This window comes from Bufo bufo, chromosome 3 (assembly GCF_905171765.1).
Source record: "Bufo bufo chromosome 3, aBufBuf1.1, whole genome shotgun sequence".
NCBI classification, from domain to species: Eukaryota; Metazoa; Chordata; class Amphibia; order Anura; family Bufonidae; genus Bufo; species Bufo bufo.
This window is the reverse complement of record NC_053391.1, coordinates 397,198,864-397,216,049: the sequence shown is the minus strand read 5'-3', so window position 1 is coordinate 397,216,049 and position 17,186 is coordinate 397,198,864. Positions and strand designations below refer to the sequence as shown.

General features: G+C 43.5%; 1 protein-coding gene across 1 annotated transcript in view; it reads right to left on the bottom strand.

Moving 5' to 3' along the window:
• Window positions 1–5,356: 5,356 nt before the first annotated feature.
• Window positions 5,357–17,186, bottom strand: part of LOC120995540 (merlin-like) — a 74,831-nt gene continuing 63,001 nt past the window's right edge. Inside the window, exons 11-19 of the mRNA XM_040424813.1 lie at window positions 16,947–17,060; window positions 16,675–16,797; window positions 16,128–16,345; window positions 13,145–13,247; window positions 11,236–11,351; window positions 7,732–7,882; window positions 7,411–7,590; window positions 7,242–7,309; window positions 5,357–5,478 (exon numbers count right to left, since the gene is read on the bottom strand). Of these exons, the coding sequence (XP_040280747.1) occupies window positions 7,274–7,309; window positions 7,411–7,590; window positions 7,732–7,882; window positions 11,236–11,351; window positions 13,145–13,247; window positions 16,128–16,345; window positions 16,675–16,797; window positions 16,947–17,060 (1,041 nt within the window). The 3' untranslated portion in view covers window positions 5,357–5,478; window positions 7,242–7,273. The remainder of the gene's footprint in view (window positions 5,479–7,241; window positions 7,310–7,410; window positions 7,591–7,731; window positions 7,883–11,235; window positions 11,352–13,144; window positions 13,248–16,127; window positions 16,346–16,674; window positions 16,798–16,946; window positions 17,061–17,186) is intronic.

The following is a 17,186-nucleotide window of genomic DNA, read 5'->3' as shown; positions in this document are numbered from 1 at the left end:
AGGGAAAAATCTGATTGCTCTGTGCTTTTATCAGAATTTTAGACTGAAATTGCAGGCTGCTGTAATGGTAATGTATAACTATTATAAGTTATTAACAAAAGTATAGATTTATATTTGTATGGAAATGAGCATTATTTAATTGGTGTCGCCACTGCATGAACATCCCCTCAAGAGATGGGGGCTGATAGTAGAAGGAATCCGTGTTGGAGGAGTGCACTGCCCTTTAGAGAGACGGCCTGGTGACGCTGGATCGCAATGGTGTCGCGTTTTTTGCTTCATACGAGATGACAATAGGATGTTATTAAGAGGAGCATCTTGATCTAGTTCAACAAAAGCACTATGTGTTCTGAGCGCTTTGTAATCCTGCTTGTCACAAACACTTAATAAACAGATGAATTCACAAATTGGGTTTGTTCTGGCTTTTTATTAATGCATCTTGTCATTTATCTGTTAAGTGGATTTACCGGGTGTTTAATATTGATGGCCTATGCTCAGGACTGTGGGGGTCGGACTACCGATCAGCAGTTGAAGAGACGGTAGCACTCTAAGCTTTGCGGCCTCTTCCTAAGCCTATGACAGCACAGTCCCATTTAAGCCTGAGCTGCAATACAGAGCACAGCCGTTAGGGACTGGGTGCCGCTGTGCTTGGCAAGTTGTAAGGAGACCACAGCCTCTTCAAAAAAGTTATCAGCAAGGGGGCCGAGTGTCGGACCTCCACCAGATGTTGATGACCTATCATGAGGATAGTTCCTCATTGTTGAACACCTGGAAAACCTCTTTAAGGGTCCATTCACACGTCCGCAATTCCGTTCCGCATTTTGCGGAACGTAATTGCGGACCTATTCATTTCTATGGGGCAGCGCGATGTGCTGCCCGGATACGGAATTGCGAACCCCCACTTCCAGGTCCGCAATTCCGTTCCCGAAAAAAATAGAACATGTTCTATTCTTGTCCGCAATTGCGGACAAGAATAGGCATATTCTATTAGTACCGGCAAAATGCGGGATGCACATTGCCGCTGTCCGTGTTTTATGGATCCTCAAAACGCGTTACGGACGTCTGAATTGAGCCTAAGTTTCAATCTATCCATTGGTTTTGACACTGTCTTTTGCTGCAGATTTCAGGCCACTCCATTAAAATCAGTGTGTGTTTATGTCCTTAAAGATATGATGTTAAAATGTGGACAGTCACTTTAGGCTGCGGCTATACAATGACATGTGAATCTCATCATTGAGCCATTGCATCTAATGATTATCAATGGGGTTGTGATGCATCAGTCGAAAAGAATCCAACATTGTTGGGTTTTTGGTCACAAGTCGCATACCACCATAGACCAATGGGTGTCACGTGCAGTATGCGGCTTAGGCTACTTTCACACTCGCGTTTTGTGCCGATTCGTCATGAACAGATCCGTTCATATTATAACCGCATGCATCCGTTCAGAACAGATCTGTTTGTATTATCCTTAACATGGCCAAGACGGATCCGTCTGGAACACCATTGAAAGTCAATAGAGGACGGATCCGTTTTCTATTGTGCCAGATTGTGTCAGAGAAAACGGATCCGTCCCCATTGACTTACATTGTGTGTCAGAACGGATCCGCCAAGTTGCACAAATGTGTTTTGTTGCGCAACTTTTCTGAGATTTGCTGTTGTCCTTTAAGGGATTCTGTCACCAGTTTTATGATACTTTATCTGAGGGCAATATAAACTGATGACAGATACCCTGAGTAAAATGCTGGATCACTTGCTTAAAACTGACGCACTCTTTTTCTAAAATCTACATTAAGCAGCGTGAAGCATACTCTGGAGTCTGCTCAGCACAGATCACATGCTAGTGAGTCCTGATATTCTGGAGCTCCCCGTTCCTCTTCCTGTTGCAGTGAGCAGGGGTGGAGAGAGCCTGGAGCTCATGAATATCAGGACTCTCTAGCACTCATTTGTATTCGGAGGACTCCACTGCTCAGGTCGCGCTGGAGCTACCTGGTGCAGATTTTACCAACATGACTGTCACTGGTTTTTGCAGCTCTCGGACAGGACAACATAAAACTGGTGACTGGTTTCCTATGAGTGGGGCAGTAATGGTCACCATCTTATTTGTTTTCTTGAGTCCGTTCTAGAATAGATTATCTTCCACTGCTCAATATTAAAAACCTACGTTGGTGGACATAATTTTCAAATGAACATGAGTAAAAGACCATATTATAGAAGTCCAATTACAGTGAATAGTGAAATAACAGTACCCTCAATAACTTCTGGGATCTGTAGATTGATTTATTTTTTAGCTGTCCTCTTTATTGCACCTTTTTATGTGCATTCTCCGTTTTCAGAACAAATTCTTGGTGGTAGAAACTTTCCTTTGCCTAGGACGGTGTCGCTCACAGCTGTTTCTGGCCGTTTGTGAGCCAAAGCCAGAAGTGGCTCCATCAGTAAGAAGTAGAAGTCCACATCTGCCTTTGGCTCAAAAAAACTGCCACAAAATGCTGTGGGTGCACCACCCATAGGGCAGTTGCTCACGTAGGCTTTTTTTCTTTGTATTTTTTTTTGGTTTTTTTTTCCATAGCAACAAAAAGCCACAGCCAGATGTTACATGTTGGTCAATAGGAAAGTATAAAACAATATACAAACACTACTTTCTTTGTAGTGGTGTAGACTTTTCTATAGACTGTTTGCATCACCCCCAACAAAACACTGGTGAAATATTCCTGAATTTCATGGCAGTCTGGCAGCACCTGAGAGGGCATGTTACTGAGGCATCACACCATTGCTAAAGATCAGCTAACGGCACACCGTCATTCCAAATTATGGTGCATTTTTGACACCTCTCATTTTAGATGCATTTATAAAGCAAGTAAGCCAAAAACGATAATCCTCCACGCCTGTCTGCCGAGGGGTTAGTGGGAAAGGGGCCTGGCTTCAGGAGAAAAGAGGCGTGGCTTAGGATGGAACATTTTGTGCCAAAACTCTGGCTCAAATTTTTTTCATAAAGTTAGCCAACCAATAATGGCATGAAGTTATATTAGACCATCTGCAGGGGCCCAGTATCATCCGGCACTGCGATAAATTGTTCGGATCTTGTTGTATGGCCCGAATTGTGTGATACCTTGTTAGTCAAAAAAATCCCTGTGATGTTTAAATACGTTACATTTGTATTAAAGCGAACCTTTCACCTGCATTTCACTTAAACTATCAAAAGTACCTTATAGATCATCCTCATTGTGTTATCACACAGTCTTGTCCCGCTTTTCTGCCATGTATATGCATGAAAAAATCGCCTTCTAAAGTACTCTTCTCCAGCTCCACAAGTCACGTTAGAAGTCAAGGGGGTAGCCCTTCCCTCACTCCAGGCTGTAACTCCCCTGCCCTAACCCCGCCTCTATGCAGTCTAATTGACACCCGGCTCAGTCGCCGGGACCGCGCTTGTACAGGCGGCGCATGCGCCGTTGGACTCGAGCGCGATCCTGTAACTGAATCGCGCATGCGCTGTCCCCGATGCCTGCCTGTCTTCAAGATAGCCATCTAATTAAATCTGGGTTTGTCACATGTGTATATCTATTTATAGATAGATAGCCCCATGAAATAGTGTTTTGCGGTCTGTTTTTCCGTATGGCGTATACAGTAATTACATAGAAAAAATTGGGCTGGGCATAACATTTTCAATAGATGGTTCCGCAAAAACGGAACGGATACGGAAGACATACGGATGCATTTCCGTATGTGTTCCGTTGTTTTTTGCGGGCCCATTGACTTGAATGGAGCCACAGAACGTGATTTGCGGGCAATAAGGGTCCATTCACACGTCTGCAATTGGAACGGAATTGCGGACCCATTGATTTCTGTGGGGCAGCACGATGTGCTGCCCGGATCCGGAATTGCAGAACTGCACTTCCGGGTCTGCAATTCCGATCCCGAAAAAAATAGAACATGTCCTATTCTTGTCCGCAATTGCGGACAAGAAAAGGCATTTTCTATGAGAATGCCGGCGATGTGCGGTCCGCAAAATGCGGAACGCACATCACCGATGTCAGTGTTTTGCGGATCCACGGATTTGTGGATCCGCAAAACACACACGGACGTGTGAATGGACCCTAATAGGACATGTTCTATCTTTCAACGGAACGGAGATATGGAAACGGAATGCATACGGAGTACATTCCCTTTTTTTGCGGAACCATTGAAATGAATAGTTCCGTATCTGGACCTTATACGGAACGCAAAAAACGGCCCGCAAAACGGGGAAAAAAAACGGTAGTGTGAAAGAGGTCTAAATAGGGCAGATTCCACCTGTGACAGTTTGCCAGACCCTCTGGCTTTATTTTTTTATGCTGTGAAGAATAGATATATCTGTTCCACAATGTGTGCAATGACCATATTAAACCCTTACTTTAAATTGGTCGTTTATTATGCTTTTGCATTGATCACATGGGCAGTTGCATCTTAAAGTGAATCTGTTGCCACTGTCTTGGACAATTACTTGCAGTATTATCAACGGTAGAAGAAAAAAGGCGGCACTCACCGAATCTTCATTAAATCGTAGCTTTATTTGGTTAGAAACAGGCTCGACAAAGCGCGATTGTTGCACGAAACGGCTGTTGCCTTTCCTTCTGTGACCCGCACCCGCTATGTTTCTAACCGAATAAAGCTACGATTTAATGAAGATTCGGTGAGTGCCGCCTTTTTTCTCTTTTTTTCTTCTACTGTTGATGACATTTAGCTACTTAGGCAGAGCACCACTCGATTTTTTTGCATGGTCGCTGAGAGCAAGCCATCTGCACCGTACTGCTTAGTAGTGTCGGCTGTGTTTCTTCTTTCTTTTGCTTACTTGCAGTATTACATGGGTAGTACTGCTGATAAGGAGTCCAGATCTCTGTTTCCTACTGCTCCCTGGTCCCCCGGTGCCAGATCTCCCAGCTGTGCTGAAATGCACGGCCCGGCCTGCTGTGGTGGCACATGCATGGCGGTCCCAACGGTGTATTTCAATGTGGCTCTGAGCACTGACAGCAGGGGAACTGGGGGCAGTAGGAAAATAAAAAAAATAGTGATCTAGACTCCTTATCTGCAGCACTACTCATGTATTACTCCAGATGATAATTCTAGATCATGTTGTCAGATTCCTTTTAAAGGAGTTGTCAGACTTATTTGAAGGAGTCTGTATAGTCTTTACAGTCTTGTTTGCTTTATGCAATTGGACACCAAGATACAGTATTGATGTAATCTTCATCCTCCAGATGGATGTTGTGCAGTTGCTCTTCATGTTTAGTCTTCTGATCATCTAGGATTTTGCCCACAAGAATAGTATAAAATGACATTATTTACACTATATACATTATCAGAGGGCACATTTACAGTCGTTTTATGTGGTCAGTGTTCGTACCACTCCACATTTTGCTCCAAATTACCGATTCTTCCAGAAGAGCTCACCTGAGGCCTAGCAACACACCAACTCAACCAAAAAGTGGTGTTTCGCTTGCAATTAGGCTGAAAAATAAGAGAAATATTAAGCAATTTATTATTGGTTTACTTTAATCTAAATCATGACATCCTAAAGGGCAAAGATAATTTTCTCAACATTGAAATTATTAAAGGGGTGTTCCAGGTTATACATATTGATCACGGAGGAGGGGGTTCCAACACCCAGCACCCCATCGTTCATCTGTTTGGAGTAGCCCCTGGCACTGGAATTGACACAGAAAACGAAGCCATATCTGCATTCTGTGTCTTAGCTGTGCTGGGTTACTGCAGCTCAGCTCCCAATTATCAGCTGCAATAACCAGGTACATTCACGACACAGAGAACAGACCCGTGCTTCCAGCTCTGTTTTCTGAGTTAGTTATACAGCTGATGGCATGAACTTATTTAGGGTCTTGTGCAGTACACATGGTGCACCAGAAATCTAAAATTGTCCAAAGAAGCAGCTTACTTCGTACATGTAAAGCTCCAATGACAGATTATAATTTGGGTGGCAGCATGATGCTCCCAGGATGCCTATGGCTGGCCAAAGACAATGCAAATTGTAGTTTTTTGTTTTGTTTTGTTTTTTACGGGAATCTCAAAAAACACCAAACTGATTTGTGCGATGATCACTGACCCCAAGTCTTAAAGCACAGTATTTTACTGTAGCAACAATGTGGATAAGGTTTAAATCTGACCTACACTCCACAAAATCAGTGCAAGATCTGCGTGCAGTACACATGGTGCACCAGAAATCTAAAATTGAATTGCAGTATAGATTTTAAATGTACATTTATGCAGTTGTGTTGCGCTGCAGATTTCACCCTTTGCCATTCATAGTGTGAAATCTACTGCCAATCCAAAGGAAAATTCTCATGGAAGTCATGCAGGTTTTTGTTTTCTGGTGTGGATCCATGGCAAAGTACAGAAAGGTGGTGTTGCCTGTGGATCCTAGGCTGCTGGGTGTTGACACCCTGAATTTACATTAAACGTTCTTAAAGGGAGTCTGTCACCTACCTGACCGGTTTCAAACAGGTGACATTGTTCAGTGGGGCACAAAGACATGACACAGATGTTACCCGTGGTTAGTTCTTCTGATGCTTCAAATCGCCCAAAAAGTCGTTTTTATCATATGCTAATGAGCTGTCGCAAGTGCCCAGGGGCGGAGAGTTTTCTGAAAGTGCCCAAGTTCCTCCGCCTCACTCGTGCCTAATTCCTCCCCTCAGTAAGCTCAAGCCAGCCCTGTGGCTCTGTGACAGCATATTTCCCTGTAGGCTGTTCGCGCATCACTGCCGGGCCCGGGCATGCGCAGTGTTTTGCCCACTGTGGGCAGAGGGACAGAGATATGGAGTGCGCATGCACCAGTTACTGGCGTGAAATTGGCGCATGCGCACTGCATATCTCTGTGCCTCTAACCACAGTGGGCAGAACAGTGTGCATGCCCGGGCCCGGCAGTGATGTCCGAACAGCCTATAGGGAAATATGATGCCACAGGGCTGGCCTGAGCTTACTGAGGGGCGGAGTTAGGCGCGAGTGAGGCGGAGGAACTTGGGCACTTTCAGAAAACTCTCCGCCCCTGGGCACTTGCGACAGCTCATTAGCATATGATAAAAACGACTTTTTGGGCGATTTGAAGCATCAGAAGAACTAACCACGGGTAACATCTGTGTCATGTCTTTGTGCCCCACTGAACAATGTCACCTGTTTGAAACCGGTCAGGTAGGTGACAAACTCCCTTTAAGTATGGTATTGTCAGACTAAAAGGAAAAAAACAGGAATGAGATACTTACCAATCTAGAAATATTCCTTGTGCTAGGAATCCTTAAATATATATGATGTCTAAATTGCATTTCTCTCCCTATAATGATAGAAGAAATCATTTATTACTCTCTTGCACTAATAGCTTATAATGGTTCCCAGGTATACAGGTGCTGATGACAAAGGAAATGTAGCCGTTACCTTCCTGGCATGCTGTTTTCTTTCGCTTCCATTAATGTTGCTCGGTAATGTGTGTACCATGCGGACAGGAGCACTATAGGGTATCCGTTCTGGCTCCATACAACTATGAATAGGGCTAACTGGAGAAATGGAGAAAGGACTTGCTGGTTCCCACTGGTATCCCTGCGTCAGGAAGGTATGCTTGAAAGAGAAGACCATTCAAGATATGAAAAGAATCTAAAACATTGATGGGCAAAACATTTAGGGCACACCATCAATGTGAGCTTGCCCTAATGGTGGTGTAATTGTGTCAATTTCTGGACCACTATGAGATGAACTTACACTTCCATGTAAATTATATTTGGATCTTAGATTGCCATTCCAAAGGCAGGGAGTATTCATATGCCGGTCCTCCTGTTTCAAGGTCTGAATTTCTAATTTGAGTTCATTTAGCTGATTTTCAAGCCGTTTACTCTTTTCAATGTAGTCCATTCTGCACAAAGCATCAACATAGTTCACTTGGTTATGTAGGTTGGAAAAAGTCAAACATTTCAAAGAGCTTCTTGACCTCCAGACAATTTCTCCAGATTAAATAAATTTCATGGCTTGATATAAAGTTGACTATACACCTTCAATAGGTATCAACCGGACGTTTAGTTGGTCGACAGCTATCTCTCCCTCGACTCCCCCATACACATGCAAACTAGGTTCATTTGTTTTTTAATGGCGATAGAGGAGAAAGCTTCTGCCAGAAACCTCTGATGGTGGCTTATCTCCCAGGTGAACAACATCTGTCGGAGGAGAGTCAAGAGCTTCCCGTACACTTTAGATCGGGCATCCTCAAACTGCGGCCCTCCAGCTGTTGCAGAACTACAACTCCCACTATGCCCGAACAGCCTACAGGTATCAGCCTACAGCAGGGCTTTGTGGGAGTTGTAGTTTTACAACAGCTGGAGGGCCGCAGTTTGAGGATGCCTGCTTTAGATTGTCTGCTGGTCCCACAAAAACAGCAGGCTCACCCAACGATAGTGTAATTTGTATAGGGACCTTTATTTCCTGTCTGGAGTGACCTATTTTATTTTCAACTTCGATTCTTCCTTCGATTACTTTATGCAATTTTAGGAAATTTCAGAAATGGTCATACAGTGCTGCCCATAATTATTCTGACCCCTGGCAAATTTTGACTTAAAGTTACTTTTATTCAACCAGCAAGTAATTTTTGGACGTGAAATGACATAGGTGTCTCCCAAAAGATAATAAGACGATGTGGGGAAAAAAACATTTCTCAGCTTTTATTTACATTTGAGCAAAAAATACAAGATGTTCGGCACTGTGGAAAATCTCAGAGGACGTGGTCGGAAGCCAAAAGTGACACCTGGCTAGGAGGATAGTTAGAGAGGTGAAAAAGAATCCAAGGATCACCACCAAGGCCATCCTGGTGAATCTGGGCTCTGCTGGTGGCAATGTCTCAAGGCAGACAATCCAACGGACACTACACACTGCGGGGTTCCACGGATGCAGACCAGGCACACAAAAGCTCGCTTGGCCCTTGCAAAAGACCATCTGGACAAAGAAGAAGACTTCTGGTCTTCTGTGTTATGTTCAGATGAAACAAAATTTTTATTGTTTGGTCACAATGATGTTTCCTTCATTTGGCGTAAAAAAAGGAGAAGCCTTCAACCCAAAGAATACCATCCCCACTGTCAAACATGGTGGTGGGAACCTAATGCTTTGGGGGGTGTTTTTCAGCCAATGGACCAGGGAACCTAATCACAGTAAACGACACCATGAAAAAAGAGCAATACATGAGGATTCTCAACGTCAACATCAGGCAGTCTGCAGAGAAACTTGGCCTTGTGCACCAGTGGACATTTCAGCATGACAATGACCCAAAACACACAGCAAAAGTGGTGAAGAAATGGTTAGCAGACAACAACATTAACGTTTTGGAGTGGCCCAGCCAGAGTCCAGACTTGAATCCAATTGAGAATCTGTGGAGGGAGCTAAAGATCAGGGTGATGGCAAGAAGACCCTCCAACCTGAAAGATTTGGAGCTAATTGCTAAAGATGAATGGGCAAAAATACCTGTGGAGACATGCAAAAAGCTGGTCTGCAATTATAGGACGCGTTTGATTGCTGTAATAGCCATTAAGGGCTTTTCTATTGATTATTGAGAAGGGTATGAATAATTTTGGACTGGACACTTTTTGCTCAGATGTAAATAAAAGCTGAGAAATGTTTTTTTCCGCAATAATGCCTCTTATACATCGTCTTATTATCTTTTGGGAGACACCTATGTCATTGCCCATCAAAAAATTACTTGCTGGTTGAATAAAAGTAACTTTAAGTCAAAATTTGCCAGGGGTATGAATAATTATGGGCAGCACTGTATAAGTAAATATCATATGTTCTCTCAATGTAAGCATATTTATCAAAGGTTGATAAACAGGATGTTCTAGCGGCCATTGGTTATTACCTGTCCTTTGTTCTCACCCTTGAGCCCATTAAATACCCAATTGATCTGCCTACTATCGAGCAAAAGCCCATTTGTTGGCTGACTGGATCTTTTATGTGGGCATAAAAATGCTCGCTAGTCAACATCACATTGCCCCGAGTAAACAAGGTGCTGCTGACAGCGTGGATGCAGATAAACAATCATACTAATGATAACGCATCTCCTTTTCAGTTTGCATTGGCTGATGATAAGGCCCTTTAAATGAGTTCTGATCGGCTCATTATATCAAGTATCTTCATGCTTCTGCTCCAATACACTTCATTATAATGTCTAATTCTGGGCTGCACGTGCCCCATAGTAAAGTCCTATCTAAGTAGCCTGATTATTTACACGATGGTGACGAAAAGCCCATTAGAAGTAGGAGAAATGTGTGTAGAAACTTCAAAAACCAATAATTATATGCAGCAATATAAGGCCCCTTTCACACGAGCGAGTATTCCGCGCGGATGCGATGCGGGAGGTGAACGCATTGCACTCGCACTGAATACCGACCCATTCATTTCTATGGGGCTGTGCACACGAGCAGTGATTTTCACGCATCACTTTTGCGTTGCGTGAAAATCGCAGCATGCTCCTCTTTGTGCGTTTTTCACGTAAGGCAGGCCCCATAGAAATGAATGGGGTTGCGTGAAAATCGCAAGCATCCGCAAGCAAGTGCGGATGCGGTGCGATTTTCACGCATGGTTGCTAGGAGACGATCGGGATGGAGACCCGATCATTATTATGTGGTGAGCATTAAGTATAGTTCAAGGACCTAGGATGACGTCACTCCGGTCATCACATGGTACGTCACATGATCTTTTACCATGGTGATTCACCATGGTAAAAGATCATGTGACGTACCATGTGATGACCAGAGTGACGTCATCCCAGGTCCTTGAACTATAGTTAATGCTCACCACAGGTCCTATACAGTAAAAGAGACAGACGGAGATGCCGGCTACGCGAGCAAGTGGATTAAGGTGAGTTAAATGATTTATTTATTTTTTTTAACCCCTCCAGCGCTGTTTTACTATGCATTCTGTATTCAGAATGCTATTATTTTCCCTTATAACCATGTTATAAGGGAAAATAATACTATTTACAGAACACCGATCCCAAGCCCGAACTTCTGTGAAGAAGTTCGGGTTTGGGTACCAAACACGCGCGATTTTTCTCACGCGAGTGCAAAACGCATTTCAATGTTTTGCACTTGCGCGGAAAAATCGCGGGTGTTCCCGCAACGCACCCGCACATTTTCCCGCAACGCCTGTGTGAAAGAGGCCTAATAGACAATGTATACAGCTGTATACCATACAATTGCATAGGTCAGGGCTATACAGAGGGCATACCTCTCCCTTTCTATTTCCAGTGATAACCTCTTGTATTCAGTATCTACATCTCGTCGGACCATCTTATTGTCATAACCATTTTCTGAAGTATCCTGTGGAAGACCTTTTGTTGGTATCTAAAATAAGAGAAATGATTAATTTTAACATTATAACTAGAGATGAGCCAATTTCATATTTTGAAATTTGTTTGCGCCTCGTTTGGTGGTAAAAGCAGAATTGCGTTATGGATTCCTTTCCGTTACCACAGATCATAACGCAATTCTATGATGGAATGCATGACAGAATGCCTTTAGAGGCATTCCGTTATTCATTCCGTCATAATAGAATTCTATGGGCTGCATAACGGATCCCGTCCTGTTTTTGTGTGAAAGTACAGTGACTGTTTTAGGAGTATGGTCCCATAAGCAAATAATAAATCTCTTTTTAAGGCTCCATTCACATGTCCGTGGTGTGTTGCGGACCTGCAAATTGCGGATCCGCAACACACCCGCCCGGCACCCTATAGAAATGCCTATTCTTGTCCGCAAGCTGCGGACAAGAATAGGACATGTTCTATCTTTTGCGGAGCTGCGGACCTGAAGATCGGGGCCGCGCTCCGCAAATGCGGATGCTGACAGCACACTGTGTGCTGTTCACATCCATTCCGTCCCCATAGAAAATGAATGGGTCCGCACCCGTTCCGAAAAATTGCGGAACGGATGCGGACCCATTTGCGGACGTGTGAATGGAGCCTAAAGATGACATCTTTACCGTTGCAGCTTTTACCACAAGCAGATCTTTATTAAAACTAGTTGAGTACCCCGGGATAGGGTATGGTAGCAGAAACAATCTTATTAAGGCCTCATGCACATGACCGTTGTTTTGGTCCGCATCCGAGCCGCAGTTTTTGCGGCTTGGATGCGGACCCATTCACTTCAATGGGGCCACAAAAGATGTGGACAGCACTCTGTGTGCTGTCCGCATCCGTTGCTCTGTTCAGTGGTCCGCAAAAAAAATATAATCTGTCCTATTCTTGTCCGTTTTGTGTACAAGAATAGGCAGTTATATCAATGGCTGTCTGTGCCATTCCGCAAATTGTGGAACGCACACGGACGCCATCCGTGTTTTGCGGATCCGCAATTTGCGGACCGCAAAACACACAACAGTCGTGTGCATGAGGCCTAAATCATATATGCAAGTAGCACATTTATTTATCTTACTTATATAGCACCAACATGTTCCACAGCACTTTACAGACATTGGCATTGCTCCTGGTCACATTAGGGCTCACAACCTAGATTCCCTATAAGTATGGCTTTGATGTGCAGTCAGGCAGAGACCATACAAACTCCATGCATACTTTGCCCTTAGGGCTTGTACACACGACCGTATGGCTTTTTCAGCGTTTTGAATGCCGTTTTTTACAGATCTGTTTTTTGTTTCCGTAGTGTTTCCGGTTCCGTTCCGTTTTTCCGTATGGCATATACAGTAATTACATAGTAAAAATTGGGCTGGGCATAAAATTTTCAATAGATGTTACGCAAAAACGGAACGGATATGGAAGACATACGGAGTACATTCCGTATGTGTTCCTTTTTTTTGCGGACCCATTGACTTGAATGGAAGCATGGAATGTGCTTTGCGGGCAATAATAGGACATGTTCTATCTTTGAACGAAACGGAAATACTGAAACAGAATGCATACGGAGTACATTCAGTTTTTGTGCAGAACTCAAAAAACGGCCTGCATACGGAACGCAAAAAAACGTTTGTGTGAACGAGCCCTTAGTCAGATTTGAACCCAGAACCCCAGTGCTAACCACTGAGCTAATTATCTTGGCACATTTTATTGATTTCTTAATCCACTCCTACTATTAGGACTCTACAAAACCCCATTCATGCCCAGTTGAACATCATTATGTCTACTTACAGGTTGGCAAATAGTGCCATGTTCTAGAAGCCTTTGCTTTGCGATCCGTTCAGCTTCCCTGGCTTTCTGTAACTCCTGCTCTAACAGCTCAGCTTCCTTCGCTCTGTCAATAAAGCAAGAATAACATTTAGAATATCTAATATATAAAGCTGAGTGTATGTATGTGTGTGTATGTCCGCTAAAGGAATCCACATAGTCGCATTTACAATCACGAAATTTGGCACACAGGTACATTAGGTGTCCGGGAAGGTTTTAGACTGGATCTCAGCTCTCTAGCATGTACTGAGATTTTCCTAAAAAAATGAAAATATGGCACATCACATGACCTACATTAGCCAATAGAAGCCAGCAGGTCTTTCGCTTCATATCCCAACTGCAATACACACGGACACGTCCCTTATCAGCCAATAGAAGCTCGCAGGTCCATATTCTCCACATACACACAGTTTTACACCAGGTTTCCATAACAACCGAGCCATTTTTCTTCACTGCTGCAGGTCAGCTTTAAAGGGGCAGGGCACTGTGGATGACATTGTTAAGGGAGCGGAGTGCTGTGGAGGTCACAGTTCAGGGGGAAGGTAGGGTGGCCACTCAGAAGAGGGAGCCCCCAGGTCCAGCTAAGCCACGCCTCCTGCTAGCCAACGGGGACTGAAAAAATGAAGATAAAAATCAACTTATGTCAACTGCAGGGGTGGGAGGGAGGGTGACTTTCTCCCTGCAGCTCACACTCAGACAGCACCGTGCTGCTGTCTGAGAGTGAGCTGTTCAAAAGAACATCCCTGTCCAGGCCCTGCGCCGGACGGAGAACAGGGAGTCTGAAAGCCAGACTGTTCGGCCTAAAACCGGACCTCTGGCCAGGTGCAGGCTGCTGTGGAGGTCACAGTTAAGTGGACGATCCGCTATAGAGGTCAATGTTAACGGGCAGATTGCTGTAGAGGCCACTGTTAAGGGGACGGGGTGTTGTGGAAATCACTGTTAAGAAGATGGGGTATTGTGGAGGTCACTAAGGGGCGGCCGCTATGGACGTCACTGTTAAAGGGGCGGGATGCTGTCAAGGTCACTGTTAAAGGGACGGGCTGCTGTGGAGGTTACTGATAAGGGGTTGGGATGCTGTGGAGGTCACTGTTAAAGGGGAGGATGCTGTGGATGTTACCGTCAAGGGGGCAGGCCTCTGTGGAGGTCGCTGTTAAAGGGGCGGGGTACTGTAGATGTCACTGTTATATTGGATACTGTTGACATCTTTTAACGACACACACACACAAAAATTAAATAGATGAAATATACCCATGCAAAGTCGTGTCCTTCTGCTAGTTAATAGAATATAAATGGGCTGGGTGAATACATAAGTCTGCATGAACCATAAATTACATTTCTACTGCAGCAAAGGGAAGTAATTATATGCAAATGAAGAAATACTAAGCCTATGACAAGGAATCATGAAATTAAAAAGATACTGCACATAGTATACCCACATGCATTCAATTCCATGGGTATTTAAAGGAAAATTCTGGGCTACACTGATGTACACCTGTTTATGCTTACTATCAGAATAGATCAAAAAAAGGGGAGGATATGTATATCAGCGTATATATTCCTCTAGTAGTAAAAAGCCACGCCCCAAATAAAATACTGAGTACACAAATAAAATTCCAGTGAAGTGGCTATTTAAGATAGAAGATAAAAATTAATCATAATGATTAAATACAAACAGTATTCGGTTATGATAGAATATAGCTATGAGGAGTGAATAGAAATAATCATATGGTGTTGCGGTCCGCAACAACAATTTAATTGTTCACTCACTTCACTGGGGGGTTGTCCACAGGTTAAACTCAAGAAGCCCGTGACAATACCCCCCCGGCCAGGATCGCTTAGTAGGTCTAAGAGATTGCAGTCAGCAGGACAAACCAGGGCTTCAGTTCAATCTCTTTTAATGGTGATAAAGGCTTAACGCGTTACTATGGCAGTGTTAAAATGTGTCTGGAAAAAGGGACCATGGACAGATATACCGGACGTGCAGCAGGTTCAGCTACACAAGGGTTGAAACTTTTTGTAAAGTGGCCCATCGCTGTCAGTGTCCATCCCTGAGAGGGACATGTCTAAGGTTGCCAGTACATGTTCAGGTTTTCTGAGTTTTTAAACTAAATCCAGGCATGGATCATAAAGGGAGAGGAAGTGTTAAAGAGTAACTAAACTTTTATAATAATTTTTAATATGTGGTCCTTAATCCCCTTAAAAAAATTATTTATACTTTATTCATTTTCTATTTGTACTATACTTTTACATCCCTAAAGCGCACCATTCAGTGTGCGCTTAAAACTCAGTTCTCCCTACACTGCTGACAGCTCAGCGGTGTACAGAGTACTCATTTTATGAATGGGCAGCAGCAGCGCAGGGAGTACTGGCAGGAGTGCATATTGCTGCTCCTGCCCATGCTCCCCTGACAATTACTAACTCCTCGCATAGTACATGGGTACCCTGTACCTATATACTATGCCAGGATTAGCTGAGCGGAGAGGGCTCCTGCTTCTGCCTGCTCCGCTAAGCTGAGAGAAGTGCATGACAGCACTTAGCTTAGCGGAGCAGGCAGAAACCGGATCCTGGTCCGCTCAGCTAATCCTGGCATAGTATATAGGTACAGGGTACCCATGTACTATGCGAGGAGTTAGTAATTGTCAGGGGAGCATGGGCAGGAACAGCAATATGCACTCCTGCCAGTACTCCCTGCGCTGCTGCTGCCCATTCATAAAATGAGTACTCTGTACACCGCTGAGCTGTCAGCAGTGTAGGGAGAACTGAGTTTTAAGCGCACACTGAGCGATGACTCCTGGTAGCTGCAGCATTGCAAAGCAGCGGCGATTTCAAGTCGTCTGGAATAGAATTATCAAGGAAAAAAATAAAAAGCTGAACACTCTGCGAGGCATTGGCAACTGGTAAATATTCTAATCGCACATTTATTTAAGATATAAAGTCACAAAATTACCTTCTGTCAGATTCCTGGAATAGTTTCATGGTGATCATATCAGATTCTCTCATCTTTTTCTCCATCATCCGCATCTCCTCCTTACTCTTGCGCACTGCCAACTCAAGGCGTTGTAGTTCCTGCCTGGCCTCCACTGCATCCTGAGCTAGTAGCTTTGCTTCATCCTCCACAATCTGTACTTTTTCTGCTAGTAACTCAGCTGTTTCATTAGACCGGAGCTTGGAACATAACCAAAAAAAAATTCAGGCATACGGTCTCTTATGGCAGCTAACAAGTAGTCATCAAGCACATTGCCAAAACTTGGAAAGGAGGCCCATGGTACCAAGACCACCATTCAAGATTTACTTATTACTATATTCCACTGCCAACTCCACTCTCTTGTTCCATCATGCACAGTAATCACTAAGTGCAACTCTGCCTGGTGATGGCCCTCCGATAACTGCTGACCCCAAGAGTAGCTGTTATAGATGCTACACAAGTAAATGCGTTCATGGTCTGCAATTCCCAAAGAAGAAAAGACTTGACTTAGCCTAATGTATATACTTACCAAAGCATCATTGGCTTGCCTTGCCTCTTCTTCTACCTGGAACAGCTTTCTCTCAAGATCTTCTTTAGCTCTCTCTGCTTCTTCCCTCAACTGTTTTTCCATCACCAGTCTCTGATGCTCGTTCTGTTAAACCAGAGTCTGTTAGTTTCTAATGATAATATGAATGTTGTACCATTAGAAATGAATGCCAAAAATAATATTACATATTTATGTAGCAATTAAGATGTTGACAAAATTAGATAGATAGATAGAGTCTTGCCCAAAGTTATTACCTTTTTCCTAGCTCTTTCTTCTTTGGCTTGCATTTTTATTTGCTGCATCTCAATTGAATCCACCTTCCTTTTCGTTAAGAATAAATTGTGATTTTCAATGCAGAGATGCAGAATCTACGTATTCATAATAATAGGTTAAACAAACTTTTCATAATAATTACATTCTCAAAAAGATAACTATCATATAGTCCTGATAATCAAAAAAAATTCATACAAACTGTATAACAGTAAATCCAAATT